Source organism: Polypterus senegalus, chromosome 6 (genome assembly GCF_016835505.1).
Source record: "Polypterus senegalus isolate Bchr_013 chromosome 6, ASM1683550v1, whole genome shotgun sequence".
Taxonomy (NCBI): Eukaryota; Metazoa; Chordata; class Cladistia; order Polypteriformes; family Polypteridae; genus Polypterus; species Polypterus senegalus.
In genome coordinates, this window is record NC_053159.1 from 126,019,474 (window position 1) to 126,037,297 (window position 17,824).

The 17,824-nt window shown below is 37.0% G+C and overlaps 1 protein-coding gene across 1 annotated transcript in view; it reads left to right on the plus strand.

The window, feature by feature from the left end:
• The first annotated feature begins 7,702 nt into the window (after positions 1-7,702).
• Positions 7,703-17,824, plus strand: part of LOC120530661 (calpain-A-like) — a 45,911-nt gene continuing 35,789 nt past the window's right edge. Inside the window, exons 1-4 of the mRNA XM_039755085.1 lie at positions 7,703-7,931; positions 12,570-12,920; positions 13,858-13,989; positions 15,475-15,632. Coding sequence (XP_039611019.1) covers positions 12,585-12,920; positions 13,858-13,989; positions 15,475-15,632 — 626 coding nt within the window. The 5' untranslated portion in view covers positions 7,703-7,931; positions 12,570-12,584. The remainder of the gene's footprint in view (positions 7,932-12,569; positions 12,921-13,857; positions 13,990-15,474; positions 15,633-17,824) is intronic.

Consider the following 17,824-nt stretch of genomic DNA (forward strand, 5'->3'; position numbering starts at 1 on the left):
ATAGAAAACTTCCTTTTCATAGGGGCGCACCTTGGGAGCGGATCCCCCCCACAGGAGCAGAGGATGTCTGTGGGAGAAGAGAGCCAAGGCAGTGAGACAAAAGGACAGCCGGGCAAGATGCAGATCACGCGGCACTGTAGCAGCAGCAAGCCAGCCAGCAGCTGATCGAGCAAAGAAGAGGTAAAAAAAACTGTATTTGTTTCCAATTGTATCACCATTTAAGAGGGTGTTTTGGAGGAGTGACTGCTTCTGCTTGTGGAGTGTTCAGCCCCTCTCTTCACAATGTGAGTGGCAGAGACGCAAAGTAGTTGGCGCATAGTGCAGGCCGGGGAGAAGGTAGTTGGCGCGCGAAGCCCCCTAGTTAGACCAAATAAATGTGTCAAGGATTATGCATCTGTTAGACAAATAAATAGCTGTTATACAGTAAAAGTGTAGTGCAGTAAGATTAACATGGCATCACACACACTTAAGATTAGAGGGTGACTTCCTGCCTCTGATGAGGTAACAGGGAAGGGCAACATAGTCAGTAACTGCGTTACACTGTTTCCTTTACAGTAGAAGAAGAGAGGCCATCAGAATGGTGACATCACATGCAGCCATTGGCCAGAAACCCTGCCCCTACTGGTCCCCTAAGGATACAAGCAGCCTCAAGTCCAGAAGTTGTTGTTCATTAGGAAACTAGCCTCTTTTTATAGGATGGAATCGTTTTTGAAGAAACAGCGTTACTTGTGGGATGCACAGTCCAACACCTTTTGTTTTATGAACTTTGATTTGTGTTTGGAAACAATAAAATTAGTCATTTAACATGGTAACAGGTTGAGCTCCAACCCTTATGATTATTTCTCTTTCCTCAATGGATAGCATGGATCAGATGATAATTGCAATTCACAGCACCAAATCAGAGAGGATTATGTCTTTGAATGTTTATAAACCTGTAGAATTTTTTTAGATGTTGAAAAATCTGAGACCATTGTGTGACTTTGCCGAGGTGTCTGTTGAAATTCAAGGAAACACATATGAGTATACCAAGTTATTTTTTCACAGGGGAAAAAATCTGAGAAGTAGGTGACAAATGAAAGTGTCTCAGTTTTATTTCTTTCTAATCTCATTCTTGTCTAGGAAATATAAGAGATATTAAGGAGATGGTAGGAGATATTAAACAGATTTTTTGATTTTGTTATTCCCAAGGGATTTGCCAACATTAATACTAAGTTAATCATATACAGTATGCCTGATTTCCAATACTTAGATTGTAATTTTGAAATCCAAACAATAGATGTTCATAAAACAAATTAAAGTCACTTTACAATTTATCAGTAATAAACATATAGATATCTTGACACAGCTTTTTAGTATACTGACAAAGCCAAAAGTGATGCTGCACTGTTTCTGGTTGCATTTGACAAACAGAACAACCACATCTTTTTTTACATTTCTGAAGAAAGTGCTTTACAAGGTAAATGTGTATAATTTTAAAATATATTTACTTTACTTTGTAATAAAATATGTATGCAGTAATAAATAAGCTTTTTCTCAAGTTTATTATCAAGTATTATTATCACTGTTTTCTCAAGTTTATCATCTTTATTAACAATGATGCTCCAATATGCAGATAAATAAGGTACAGAAAATACCCATTTTGAAATAAAGAATGAATAGCTTGATTATTAATATTCTTAAAGAACTGTGAAAAGCAAATTTGTCCACAAGCCGCATTAACAGGGTTAACTAATGAAACAACATTAGTGTAAGAGATGCTTATATACAAACTCACATAATCATCAGGTACAGCCTCCATTGCAAAGGCAAACTCTTTAGCTGAAACAGAGAAGTTACAATAAGAGGTAAATTCACCACAACTCATGAGAGTCCCCCATGTGCTCAAGAACTGACTTATCAAGAGGATGTCTTGATCAAACCAAGTTTTTGGGAAATACACTTATTTTTGCACAAAATATCACCATTATTCCAAATTTAACAATACTCTAGAGAAAGCTATGCTTATAGATGTTCTTTCAATAATCCAATAATGCCAGTAATGCCTGTTAGCTTAATAGGATTTTGTCTATTCTATAATTGCATGTCAATAGGAAAGACAGTCCATTGAGCTGATTGAAAACAAATTTGGAAATATCATTCCTAAAAGGGGAACTACTATACAGAATATAATTTGACCCATTAATCTTGAATGAAAAATGAAAATGAAATGAAAATGAAAAATTAAGAGATGAAAAATAAAAAAAATGAGGTCCTCCTCATTTATAAGATTTACTGTAATAACCACAAAGTTTTGGAAATTTATATTGTCAGGTGAACATAATAATTTAAAGAATAATCTGTAGACAACTTAATTTGAAATAAACTTTAATATAATTATGTTCCCTAATGTAGCAGTCTACATGAGTGCACATAACCCTTCATGAAACTTTTTTTTGATTAATTTAATTAACAGTACTTTAACAATCATTTGTTTCCAGTTATTTTAAAGTAGCAGTTGGCTTACAAATATTATAGTGAAGACAAATGTATTTCTTAACATGTAGGGCTTGACTCACTTGGTGTAGGTGAATTTATTTTGGCCTGAGGTGTTGCCCGCTGCACTTCGGTCCCAGTCCAGGTGGTTTGTCATGTGCTATTAGCGCACCCAACCTCTCTCTCTATAAGATATCAAAGCTGTCAGGGAGAAACAATTGCTGACAATGGTGACATTTTTAAAATATCTTGCAAAATGATCATTGACCTCAAGTGGATGCAAAACAAACAAATTTTGCCTACATAGTTTTTGTAATAGATGTAATTATTTTTAGTTCATATTGTGTAATAATGAAGTGAGCTTAACCTTGGAAAGGCTTAAAAAATAATGCAGTATTTCCCATGTAAAGTAAAAAGTTTCATATTTGACCTGCCATTTACATGAAGTATACAATATAAAATTACAGACATACAGAGTTTCACATGTGATATAACTTTAAGGAATGCACAATACTATTGTTTTTAGAGTGAACAATAAGTTCAATTGGCAAAGAACAAGTGTTGTTTTTTAATTAAAAAGTGTCTGATATACTGTAGTATAAGGCTCCCTAATTCAGATTATTCATAAGAAAAGCAATGATTCATTTCATGAGGTATAATAAACAAGAATAATTGTATTAAATGTTTGAAATATTCTTATTTATAATATTAGATGTTTTGAGCATTTTAATTAAATGTTCAAAATATTCTTGACTGTAATAGAAATTAACCTCTAAGAGAGCCTGATCCCTAGTAAAGAAACAACAATAAAAAAAATACCATCATATACCATGAAATAGTCTAACATGATACCCCACATGCTTATGTTTTAAATTTCCAATTTTTCACTTTCTGGCAGTGTCTCTCAGAGGGCTTGGACCACTGGTAAAGAATCAAATATAAAAAATATTATCATATTCATGATCAGCAATTGAAATAGCATAAATAACACTCCACATTTCTACATTACTGATCCCCATTTTTTCAAAGTTTTGTGAAAAGGTGTAACTTTGACCCCTTGTATCCCATTAGGGGGTTGAACCCCTAGGTTCATTTGATGTTGTAGGCACAACTTCAAGTCCTTCTGGTCATTTCTGCTGAAGACACCTATATAATTTACACTTTATTTGGTCCAGAAATGTCCTAAAACTGAGTTTTTCTAGGGGGTTAGAGTTCTAGAAATAGCAGGGAACTCAAAAAGCTTGATGCCTATATGTATGTTTTGGCATTTGGGGAGGGGATATTCTCCAGTGAGACAGGTGATGCCAGACAAAAAAAGAGTGAATTCAAAGTGTTCATAAGTAATTCTGAACATAAAGATCAAAACATTCAAAAATCTGGTTACATGAGTGTGCACATATGATTAGGGATGTGACTGTGTTCAGAATTAACCAATCATATTTAATCTTGTGTTATATACCGGCTGGTATACACCTGCCATCAATTATAATCACACTGATTGCCTCTTAATAACATTCAGCTGTTCCTATAGGATTATCCTGACATCGTCTTGGTTTTATCCTACTGCAAAAAGCCATTGTCCTCAAGAACTTTTCAAAATATGAACAGGATTTCATTGTTGAACGTTCACAATCAGGACAGGGGCACAAAAGAATGTCCAGGGCATTAGATGTGACAATCCTCAACAAGTGGAGGTTGTCCCTCCAAACTTAAGGAGAAGACAAAGAGAAAACCAGTCACAGAGGCTGTGAAGAGAAGTACAGCATAATTTAATGAGATGCAGGACTTTCGGGAACATACTGGTTGCTCTCTACATGTGACACCAATCTCCATTATTCTTATATCTAGGCTATTGTGGAAGGTAGCAAGTCAGAAGTCTTTTTTCACAAATAAAAAATCCATGGATGAATTTTGCAAATATGATATTTCTAGTCTCTCAAAAACATGTGAAAAAAATGTGTTATGGTCTGACAAGACTAGGGTTGACCTTTTTGGCCATAATTTCAAAAGATATGTTTGGGAAAACCAGAGACATGGTGAAGCATGTAGTGTCAGCAATATGTTTTAAAACTGCATTCTTCATCCAGAAGGCTTAAATCAAGGTCAAGGGAATCATGAGTAGTTCCAAATACCAGTCAATGTTGGCATAAACCTTCAGGTCTCTGCTAGGAAGATAATTATAAAGAGGAATTTCACATTTCAGCACCGCAACCACCCAAAGCATACATCCATATCAACAAAGGAGTGGCTTCACTAGAAGAAGATTAATGTTCTGGAGCAGCCCAGTGAAAGCCCAGACATTAATACCATTAGAAATCTGTGGAGTGACCTGAAGAGGGCTGTGTACAGGAGATGCCCTTGCAATTTGATGGATCTACCACATGTTTGCATCGAAGAATAGAAAAATACTGCCAAGTCAAGATGTGAAACCTGATAGACTCCTACCCAAATAGACTGAGAGCTGTAATAAAATCAAAAGGTGCTTCAACAGATTATTAGATTAGGGTTGTTCACACTAATGCAAACAGGTTCTTGTAAGTTTTTTTTATTTTTATTATTTTTTCTCTAAACAGTTTCTAGTTTGTTTTCACACTGTTTGCATAGTTTGCAATTTCACAAAAAAAGGTGAAAAAAAATCTGACAAAAACTATCTTGGTTTCTTTTTTTCTTACATCCCAAACACCTGCCATTTTAATAGATAGGGCCGTGAAGACTTTTATAGCCACTGTAAATTTATGGCATCATGTATTTTAAATAGGCCATATTATCTAAAGCTGTACAAATAAAAAAGGCAAAACTCTTCATTATATTAAGAATAAAATTTACTGAATGAAGTACATACTATTTCATTACTAATAGTGCTCAAGAAAATTATTATTCTCTTTTTAAATGAACTCTTCTGCTTTGTTTTACTTGTTATTTAAAACCCCCGGGACTAGAAATAGACAAATATGGACAGTTTGTCTTCCATGTGCTTATTGCTATCAGGGTGTGCTCCCTGTGACCTTACTCTTGGATTAAGCTAATTCATAAAATGGATGGACAGATGTTTTTGTAAGTGCAAATTTCTAGGTATATAATGATTAACGGTATATTGAACTGTACTTGGATGTTTGTCTAGAAACCTTAGATTATACTTGCACAGAATATATGGGACATTGTGTGATGTTGGAGATTCCAGTAGAAAATGTATGGTGGATTCACTTTAGGAAACATTTTCTAGTAAATGGTATACAGCACATAAAAATGCATTTTTCTCACTTTTGCTTTTTGAAGATGTGTCAGAGTTAACTATGGAATATCCAGCAGGGATGAAATTTCACGAGCCATCACATTGCAAAGATGGCATCCTATCACAGTACCTACCACGCTTGAAGTCACAGAGCTCTTCAGAAAGACTCCTTGCAGTCTGAAGTTTGTTGTTCAAGTAATTAACCTATTGTAGTCCTGTTATTGTTAGTTTCTCCAGGTCATTGCCACTGGAGGTCTGACATGCAGGTCCCATACAAAACTTCCCCACTTTTGTTTGTCTATTCCTTGAAACTTGAATTTGAGTTTTTATTTAGATAATTCCAATTTAATTCATGTTTTAATAAAGTTCAATGCCATTTATTTTTATTGCTAATGAGCCTAACATGCAATACAATAATTACAAATCTGACTTGAAGTGCAATATTAATACAAAACACAATGTTGAACAGAAAACCGTCATGCATTATTACTAGAAAATCCAGATAATCTTCTAGCAATGTATTTACAAGGTTCTGCTAGAAACAGAACATGAACATTGTAACCAGAAGGGGGTACAACAGTACCCTTCAAACCCTGAATACCAACTCACCAAAACAATCCTGGTTTAAATATGTATTTTATTTAACAAGGTACCTTTAGCCTGCTGAATGGAAGTCTCTGAAAGTAGGGGTTGTGAATCCCAACAACCCCCCCTGGAGGCTCCCATGGAATCCAACAGGGGTGCCCCATGGGACTACAGTTTCCAGCATCTCCTGCTGGTGTCCGTGTGGAAATCTTAACCCAGGGATGTTGCCATCTGGTATATGGGGAGAAAAATATTCACCAGTGCTCAAGGTCTTTCCATTGCACTGTTCAATTCCGGCTGGGATGCCAGTCCATGTGTGTCATGAATTACAATGTGAATTGTTCATTTTAAATATCAATTAGATTACATGAGTAGCACTTCTAGATACAGTAAATGTCCTTTCATTTATTATGAAACTCTCTTAATCCATTTCAGCGCTGTGGGTGTTTGGAGTGTATCCCAGCAGCACAAGCAGCAAAGCAGGAACTAAGTTTGGGTGAGGTTTCTGGATGTGCTTGTGCTTATCTCTGTGAACATATGTTGCCATTCAGTTTTTTTCTCTTTTGGCTTTAAAGGTGAACTTTTTGTTGTCAGTTGGACATAGTTGAACATTTAATGGATACATATTGCTAGGCTTCATTTATATTTCAAAGTACTTTGTTACCTGTCAGTTTTAACAAATCTGTTTATTTATTTGTAAATTCTGTAATTAGTAACTTATGTGTTTTTTTTATCTAAGAGCTTGTCACAACACTTCCTGCCAGCAAAAAAAAAAAAAAAATTAGGCTGTGCTAAAATATTTATAGGAAGAGGAAGGCATGTGATAAATGTATTTCCTTAAGGCCAGTGCACTTCAAGAACAAATAAATGTCACTTTAGCAAAGTGAATAGTGAATATCCCCAGAAAAGAGGTAGTAAGAGAGTGTCTTTTTATTTAATTTTGAAAATAAATTCAGATCTACAGCAAAGTGCTTTATGGAATTTTGTTTATTATAAATAATCGAAAGCACACCACATGATCACACAATATCTTGTTTGTCATGAAAGGAGAACCATTTTAATATTAGCTTTCAAACTGTAATTGCAAACCCAAGAAGCCAGGAAACTGCTGACCTGCCTTTGGTTCATGTTTCCTAATGCTTTTGGAGCAGCTGGTATATTAAAATACCAATCATAATGAAGGGCCTTGAGTCAGCAAACCGTATGAATAGGCAGAAAAGTAATATACTGTGATGTAAGTCTTTGATATATACAAACAAACAATATGTGTTTTCACGTGCGGCATATGTGATGTGTATTTTTTTTCTGAATGGTAGGTCTCCTGCTTTTTCAGTTATACAAAGCAAGTGAACAATGATAAAGGTGCTCCTAAATGAAACTTTAAAGAAAAATGACATTTTCTCTGAAGACTAGATGCTGGACGCAGCTGGTGATTTCAGACATTTTACCCTGCAATAAAAGTCACTAGCCTGCTTTTGGAGTATTTTAGCACGTCTTATGTCCTCTTTTGTTAATGAAGTGCATCTACTTTTGACATGAAGGCTAAAGAAATACTAAGCTTTGACATAAATAGCTTATGATTGGAGTGTATGTGAAGATTCCCCATTCAGACTGAATTTCAGGATTTACTACAGATAACAAGGTAAGTATTATGGGTCAGTCATAATTGTCTTTTGGCTCAAATCTTGACTTCTTGTGCATCCTGTTGTCAGACCCCACCATTTTTTATGCTCCGTGCTTAAAATGACAATTTAACAGTTAGAAATTGAGATCTGTGCATAACTTTATAACACGTGACAACCTATTTATAATACCATGAAGATTTTAAGAGTGACATTCATTGGGGTATAGTTTTAGGAATTAGAGCAAAAATAGTTAAGAGATTAGGATACATCTGAATCATCTGAAATGTAAGAGAATTAATTCTTTCTGTAACCCTCTCTTTCTCTATCAGTATGAAGTTATCACTAATGGACTAACATGAGGCAGGAGCAACAATGTACTATGGTTGAAAAACTTTTAGAAATCATTCAATGTAGTGAAAGCTGTAAATAATATACAGAAACAGTCAGGATCCAGCCCTAAATAGGTGCCAAACCATCACAGAGCACTCTCACGGATACACCAACTTCATTACGGGACCAAATTAGAGACAACGTAACGTGCACATCTTTGGAAACTGGAGAACATGCAAACTCTGCATAGAGAGTGACTAGACTGGGAACCAATTCCCAGGTACTGTGATGCCACAGAGCTAACCACTGCACCATCATGCCATTTCTAGACAACCTAAGACCTTTATAAAATTCAACACCAGCTTTATCGTGGTTAAATCAGGGAGAAGCTAACATTTCTTAAAAAAAGACCCAATATGACCTTGTGCTTCAAAGGCCTGACTCAATATGAAACACACCTCAGGCACCATATCCAGATACCCCATCACAAATGAGCTTTACAGAGCAGATAAATTCACAATTAGGGAGTAAAAGAAACTTACCTCCTCCTCAATTCCTGGAAAATATTTCTAGAGTCAAGGCCCACATTTATTGGAGTAAACTTCAGTAAAGTCTGACTACAGGATTCCGAAAGGTACATCATTTGAGCTGTAGAAGAAAGTACTGCTGCAGCACAGCATTAACAGAAACGGTACATGATTGGTAAAGATTTGTAGGTCTCACAGTTCTGAATAATATGACAGGTTGTATTCATAAGTACAGAAATCTATCTAATTAGCCAAACAATCTTAATTTTGCCTAGTTCCATAACCTAGATCTACTTTAAAAGAGCATATGTCCACTATTTATAACATCTTTTAGCTAGAAGGGAAAATTAAGAACAGTCTCAGATTCTCCTTAAAAATTAAAAGCAAAATTGTTGGAAAAGATAAAACACATGGGCAAATCTGCAGGATTAAATACTGTAAGTTGTGTAAATACAGTCATACGAAAAAGTCTGCATAATAATTTACTCTACTTTCAACAAAAAATATAACAGTGGTATGTCTTTAATTTCCACGTAACATCTGAGTACTGGGGTGTTTTTCGAACAAAGATTTTTAGTAAAGCAGTATGGAGTTGTATGAAATTAAATCAAATGTGAAAAACTGGCTGTGCAAAAATGTGGGCCCTCTTGTAATTTTGCTGATTTGAATGCATGTAACTGCTCAGTACTGATTACTTGCAGCACCAAATTGGTTGGATTAGCTCGTTAAGCCTTGAACTTCATAGACAGGTGTGTCCAATCATGAGAAAAGGTATTTAAGGTGGTCAATTGCAAGTTGTGCTTCCCTTTGACTCTCCTCTGAAAAGTGACAGCATGGGATCCTCAAATCAAATCATGGTTTAGGAGAAGGCTACAAAAAGCTATCTGAGAGGTTTAAACTGTCAGTTTAACCTGTAAGGAATGTAATCAGGAAATGGAAGGCCACAGGCACAGTCGCTGTTAAGCCCAGGTCTGGCAGGCCAAGAAAAATACAGAGGCGGCATATGCGCAGGATTGTGAGAATGGTTACAGACAACCTACAGATCACCTCCAAAGACCTGTAAGAACATCTTGCTGTATCTGTACATCATTCTACAATTCAGTGCAATTTGCACAAAAAACATCTGTATGGCAGGGTGATGAGAAAGAAGCCCTTTCTGCACTCACGCCACAAACAAAGTCACTTGTTGTATGCAAATGCTTATTTAGACAAGTCAGACTCATTCATCTAGGCTGTCCTTGCTCAGCAGCCATCAAATTTAACTGAACTGGGGAGATTTTGTATGGAAGAATGGTCAAAAGTACCTCCATCCAGAATCCAGACACTCATCAAAGGCTATAGGAGGCGTCTAGAGACTGTTATATTTGCACAAGGAGTACTGATGTAATATCTCTGTTGGGGTGCCTAAATTTATGCACCTGTCTAATTTTGTTATGATGCATATTGCATATTTTCTGTTAATCCAATAAACTTAATGTCACTGCTAAAATACTAATGTTTCCATAAGGCATATATTAAAAGGAAGTTGCTACTTTGAAAGCTCAGCCAATGATAAACAAAAATCCAAAGAATTAAGAGGGGTTCCCAAACTTTTTCATATGACTTTAAATAAGCAAAATTAATGTAAAAGCCAGCATATACTGATTTTGATAAATTATCTTGATAAGAATTACAAACTTTGGCAAATAAATCAACCAGGACACATAGAGTATTTGGAATGGTTTCACTTAAAGGCTGAAATTGAGTAATTTTCTACTTACCTGCACCCACTTTAGTTGTGTAGTAAACATTATTTTCATGTGTATTGCACATTATTGTGAGTATATGAATATTCTGTACTTTTGAACAAGCTGTTTTAAAACATGCAGAATTTAGAAAACTATAAAACTTTGTTCAGGAGTCAAGCAGATTGAGAAATATGAAATAGTTATGAAAGGAATTAGTACAGTGGATACAGACTGTTATTCTAAAAGGTGCTCAACAGGAACATGGGGACAGTTGGAAACTTGTTAAGGGTAAATTCTGCATACGTTAAGAGGTTTCTCTTCACACTTCGAGCCATGGACACATGGGATAAATTAGGAAGTAGTGTGGGAGATGGTAGGGCTTTAGGGACATTCAGAACTGAACTTGATGATATTGTGGAGGAATTAGTTGGATAGGATTAGCAAACTTTTGTTGGGTTAAATGGCCTTCTATCTTACATGTTCTACCATAAACATTGAAGGGACAGCTTACAGCATTCATTTCAATATGCAGAAAATAAACCAATAAGCACATTTGTTTTATATTCAGCCTTGCAACAGTGTCCTAGGATATAGTTTGCGTATTTTATTTATCAGCAAACAGGCCTGTGCAGTGTGCAGCTCTTCTTATAAAAGAGAAATGAAATTGATTGAAAATTACAAGTTATTTTCATAAAAAAAACAGCTTTGAGTGTATTTGGAACTAGGAGAACTGGAGTAGTAGACACAAAACAGGAGAATGTTTGACACTTAAAGTTCCAGAGTTTGATTGGGCTTGGTGGCAGAAAGATTTGAAGGATTATAGGGATTTGGGATGAATACACCTAGGTGGTGGAGCAGAGCACAGAAAACCTGACCCAGGAACAATCAACACTGGAGCGATTCAGACAATATGAAAATGTCCACAAGTGACTGCATGGTAGAAACACCTTGAAAGAAGAAAAAGAACGTGTTAATGATCCATCTAGAAGTCTTGCAGGAAGTGCAAGTTAATTTGTAAAAGGTTTCACCAGGCTGAAGTGGTTGAGGCTTAATTGACCTTCCTCTTGAACCTGCCTTAACCTTTACAATGTTACAAATAATGATTGAATGATGTGCCTGATGAGTCTTTTTTAATCTGATTCCAACGCCCATTTTTTAGGTGTGTTGAAGGTCAGATTTTTCTCCTCAAACCTATTTTATAATATTGATGGACTGAAAGCCAGAAGTCTACGTGACCATCATCATCAGGTCCTTTCATGAAAACCCTAAATACAAAGAGGACTGTTTGATTTATGTTAGGTAGATTGCCCAGAGGGGACTTGGCGGTCTCGTGGTCTGGAACCCCTACAAATTTTTTTTTTCTCTCCAGCTTTTGGAGTTTTTTTTTTTTCTGTCCACCCTGGCCACCTTACTCATTCTATGTTAATTAATGTTGACTTATGTTTATTTTTTATTGTGTCTTCTATTTTTCTATTCATTTTGTAAAGCACTTTGAGCTACATTTTTTTGTATGAATTTGTGCTATATAAATAAATGTTGATTGATTGATTGATTGATAATATTTTATACAGTATATATCCTAAGTTTTAAAACAGGACACATTAGTGTTCAAAATGTGTATCAACTGTTCAAAAATGTAGCATTTGTAATGAATTTTTCATTTTTTGTAAAGTTAGGGCAATTTACTAAAAGCCTTCAGACTTCAGAGATGAAAGATGACACTGAGGATGCTTGTATGGGTTGTGAACAAACTCCTCTAAATGTAGTTGAAAATCCATTAAAGTCAACGGTGAATCAAATTTGACCTAAAAGACATGGCTAGGAAAAAAATGTTTGGAAGTTGCACAAATTACAGGATGTTTACTTTTTTTCTGTTCAGTAATTGGGGGAAATGTTGGAGAAGTTACAAAGTTTCAACCTGTACAGTATAAAAATATAAAATATAATCATATTCCAATAGCAACATCACAATTTACAATACAAAAGAGTGTGTTATACCATGTTGAATATTCCTGCTTGAGAAGATAGTTTCTGTCCTGAGCATTACCTCCAAGTTATTCTTTTTTGACAGGACTCACTAATTTCAATGGGAAACAGCTGCTCCTGCAGCCACACCACTGTTACTCAGATCCATGTGTTGCACCAAACACCCCCTGGCAAAAGGAAGCAGCAGTTGGATTCATGCCTGAACGCAGTTCCCCAGGTTGCATCACAGTCCTACCCACCTTTTGAGACACACTGTGCTGCACAGCTAAATACCAGTAGAGATGATGTGAAGCAGAAAAGATGGGACAAAATCACTGCAGGAATCCATGCACTCATAGCTGTTCGCCAGAGGGGAAGTGAACCTGACCTCACCAGCCAGGGAGAGGAGAACGCAAGTGAGACCGAATGGGTAGCAAAAAGTGAGCAGATCTCTTCGGTGAGTGGTCACAGAGCATAAGGATTAGACCACTTCTGAGAAACTCCTCCCTTAATCTCCAGATTAATCTATTTCTTATTATTTTTCCTTTTTTTGATTCTACCAGTCTTATTCCCTCTATCCTCCAGTTCTTCACTCACTCTCAAACACTCTATATCACACTATGTCATTTCTGTTGTACGTGCGATAGGTGGAGCATAAAGTATCAAATTGAAATAAACTGGAAGCAAACACTAGCAGTTCCATGTGGCCTAACTATACAGGGCCTGTTCCTTTACAGTCAAATGATGTTGGTTGCCCACACTCCAAACACTCTCCCATTAACTTTTTAAATCCTTAAACACACAAGATGTACCTCAACCTCTGACTTTCAGCTCAATATTCCACTGTTAGAGAGACGCCAATAAACCTAATTTGTGGGATATCCAGCTGCAGCCACTGGAATACCACTAGGATCATCAACACACTTTAAAAGTACAAGAGCTGTCTTAGTCCCTAGTAGCTTAAGGTAATTTCTGCACTCCTGAGCCTCAGTTTGTATGTAAAGAGCCAGGTACCCTGGGTAGCTTTCAGACTTCCTTCCTTCTGTAACATGTAGCTAGGTCGTGTCTTAGCTGCCACATGTTGAGTGAGTTCACTTGGCATTCTGCTAGTATCCCATGGCCTCTCTATTATTTCAGTACTGGCTCTTAGATATAGTTGTCCCTTCAGCAATTTGGGACCCTCTTTTAAAGTTTGTTGATTGTGCCTCTTTTTTTCCATTTTATCACTGGCATCCCCTCGCCCACAAGTCACCTCCCTGTATACAGTATGTTAAATGATAGTCCTAACTTTCCAGTTTGATTACCTTTTTTGGTGTCCCTTATATTTCTTCCTCCGTGTTTTGCTCAAGGGTATTTTGTGTTCTGCCTCTCTCTTGTATCATTTTATTCAAAAGCAATACCAGCAGATCATGTTGGAGATTCAGCAGTCTGGTAAGGCCTGGGAGGATCCTGAATTTCCACCAGTGGCATCATCTTTGACATATGAAGATGTGGCTCAGACTGAAATCAACTGGCTCAGAGCATTGGTAAATAAAATAACTTATTGTACAAGCACTGGGTGATATCGGATTTCATTTGCATTAATTCTGCAATTTTATGGCATATCTGAACATAGAATTATTACAAGAACACTCATTAACAAACAACATTTTCTATAGTTTATCCAGCATAGGTTTGCATAGAGGCAGAATGTTTCTAGGCACTAGCTTGTACAAGACAGAAATCAGTCATGGATTGGATAGCCATTTTTCATAGGGCACAAGCATGCACATAAAGATACTGGGCTAGTTAATTTAACACACAACTTTGGAATGTAGTTAAATAGGGAAACCCCTCAGTATCTAGTCCATTACAATAAGATAGAGTGGCTTGCACACAGCCCTATTTGGTCACTTATTTGTTAGATATCCAAAATGAGTTTGATGGGCCAAGAAGTCTCCTCTTAATTTTTTAAATTCTTATTTACTTAAGGACACAAGGGGACATGTCAGCTGCATACACGCAGTGACCAGGCTGGGAATCTAAACCTCCATTCCCTTATCAAACATTAGTAAGTGCTAGTCCTTTATGGAAGAGCTGCTATAAAATGCAGCATGATCCTCTGTGTATGCTTTATTAATGTGTTTCGAGTAATATTGGAACAATTGTGGTGAGAGCAGGCCGTCCAGCCCAAGAACCTTGCCATTCCTATTCACCATCAACATAACATCAAGTCAAAATGTGAAGGTACCTAAAGTTCTGCTATATTATTCCACATCTCTATGGTTCTCTGTGTCAGGAGCTGCCCTCCTAAGGGCTCTTTGCTTTCAGTACAGTTTGGATTTGAAGAAGCTCCATCACGTTGTCTGCTTTGTCAGTGAGTGACACTTCCTTCTAGGTGGTCTCGATTGTTTCGTCCAGGGACCAGAAGGAGCGCTGTTAGTGGCCCTCACTGGGTGATTTCTAGGCAATATGGAGGAAAAGGAAGACAACACAGTTAGCATCAATGGTGAGATTACCCAGAACCCAGAGGGTAACCCTCTAACATGCAAGCATGATAACATCTTGTGGTGCCACTCCACCCTGAACTGCGCACATCAGGCAGCACACCATTCTCGCATTGGATCTCTGTCACATTAATATTACATTTACATATAAGCAAATTATCAATGGTGGCTCTAGTGTTTAACACTGTTGCCTCAGAAATCCAGCACCTCGGGTCACTGTCTATGTGAAGTCTATACATTCTGTGTGTCTACTTTGCTTTTCCTCCCACATTTTAAACTGGACCTGTATGGGTGTGTGCATGTGTGTATGCCCTATAATGGACTGGATGTTAATCCATTGTTGGTTCTTGCCTTGCACCTAATGATGCTGAGTACAATAATTATGAACAAATATTAACAACCACTTTTATGATAAAATGTTTTTTTTCTGTTTATTCTCTAGTAGTTCTGCCTTGTAGGAGTGAAATGCCTTTGTGATGCTCCATTATGAGATAGTGCTGTTTTCTCTTAACATAATCTCCACAGCGTCTTCACCCGAAGGCATGCTTTATGGAGGATGGGGTCAGTAAAAGTGATATTATTCAGGGAGAGCTTGGTGACTGCTGGTTTTGGGCTTCGGTGGCTACTGTACTGCATTCCAGAAAACTCATCACGCAGGTCATCCCTTCAGGTATGTGGGCAGAGTGAAGGGACATCCAATAGACAAACATAATTCAAAAAGCACACAACAGTAACCCAACAAAGACTGTCAAGATATTTTTCTTTCTGGAAGATTCAATATAATAACTTTGTTATTAATAATATATACAATATACAGTGGAATGCAAAAGTTTGGGCAACCTTGTTAATAGTCATTATTTTCCTGTATAAATTGTTGGTTTTTACGATAAAAAATGTCAGTTAAATATATCATATAGGAGACACACACAGTGATATTTGAGAAGTGAAATGAAGTTAATTGGAGTTACAGAAAGTGTGCAATAATTGTTCAAACAAAATCAGGCAGGTGCATTAATGTGGGCACCGTTGTCATTTCATTGATTCCAAAACTTTTAGAACTAATTATTGGAACTCAAATTGGCTTGGTAAGCTCAGTGACCCCTGACCTACATACACAGGTGAATCCTATAATGTGAAAGAGTATTTAAGAGGGTCAATTGTAAGTTTCCCTCCTCCTTTAATTTTCTCTGAAGAGTAGCAACATGGGGGTCACAAAACAACTCTCAAATGACCTGAAGACAAAGATTGTTCACCATCATGGTTTAGGGCAGGGGTCCTCAATCACGGTCCTGGAGAGCTGCAGTGGCTGCAGGTTTTTGCTCCAACCCAGTTGCTTAATAAAAAGCACTTATTGCTAAAGTAACACTTCTGCTTCACTTTAGTGATTTTGAGCCCTTATTGCTTAATTTTGTATTAAACAGCTATTTTAATTGCTCCTTATTATCAATAACATGCAAATGACAAGAGAGAGCAGCATTTCTCCATTTAGCTTATTTACATTTACACCTGTTTGTATTTATCTGCACTATTGGGTTTAATTAAATACTTGGAAGAAAAATGAAGAGAAAAAAGTGAAGGACTGAGAATTACTCGTCCATTTTAGCCTTCAAATCATTTGCATGATAGAAAGGGAAAGAAAATCTAGGATATGAGAATGACCTGACATAGCAGAGTTAATTTAATTTCATAGCTTGTTGGTGCTTTATTGGCAAGAATTGCTTTCTGATTAAGCAACCAGGTCAGAACAAAAACCTGCAGCCACTGCGGATAGACAGAAGCGACGAATGGTGAGAACAGTCAGAGTCAACCCACAGACCAGCACCAAAGACCTACAACATCATCTTGCAGCAGATGGAGTCACTGTGCATCGTTCAACCATTCGGCGCACTTTACACAAAGAGATGCTGTATGCGAGAGTGATGCAGAGGAAGCCTTTTCTCCGCCCACAGCACAAACAGAGCCGCCTGAGGTATGCTCAAGCACATTTGGACAAGCCAGCTTCATTTTGGAATAAGATGCTGTGGACTGACGAAACTAAAATTGAGTTATTTGGGCATAACAAGGGGCGTTATGGATGGAGGAAAAGAACACAGCATTCCAAGAAAAACACCTGCTACCTACAGTAAAATATGGTGGTGGTTCCATCATGCTGTGGGGCTGTGTGGCCAGTGCAGGGACTGGGAATCTTGTCAAAGTTGAGGGACGCATGGATTCCACTCAGTATCAGCAGATTCTGGAGACCAATGTCCAGGAATCAGTGACAAAGCTGAAGCTGCGCCGGGGCTGGATCTTCCAACAAGACAATGACCCGAAGCACTGCTCAGGCATTCATGCAGAGGAACAAGTACAACATTCTGGAATGGCCATCTCAGTCCTGAATATAATTGAAAATCTGTGGTGTAAGTTAAAGAGAGCTGTCCATGCTCGGAAGCCATCAAACCTGAATGAACTAGAGATGTTTTGTAAAGAGGAATGGTCCAAAATACCTTCAACCACAATCCAGACTCTCATTGGAACCTACAGGAAGCGTTTAGAGGCTGTAATTTCTGCAAAAGGCGGATCTACTAAATATTGATTTCATTTCTTTTTTGTGGTGCCCAAATTTATGCACCTGCCTGATTTTGTTTGAACAATTATTGCACACCTTCTGTAAATCCAATAAACTTCATTTCATTTCTCAAATATCACTGTGTGTGTCTCCTATATGATATATTTTACTGACATTTTTTATCGTAACAACCAACGATTTATACAGGAAAATAATGACTATTAACAAGGTTGCCCAAACTTTTGCATCCCCCTGTATGTCCACGCATTTTCTAAACTCACATAGTTCAGTGAATTTTACTTTTTACTACATTATTTTGCAAATTGT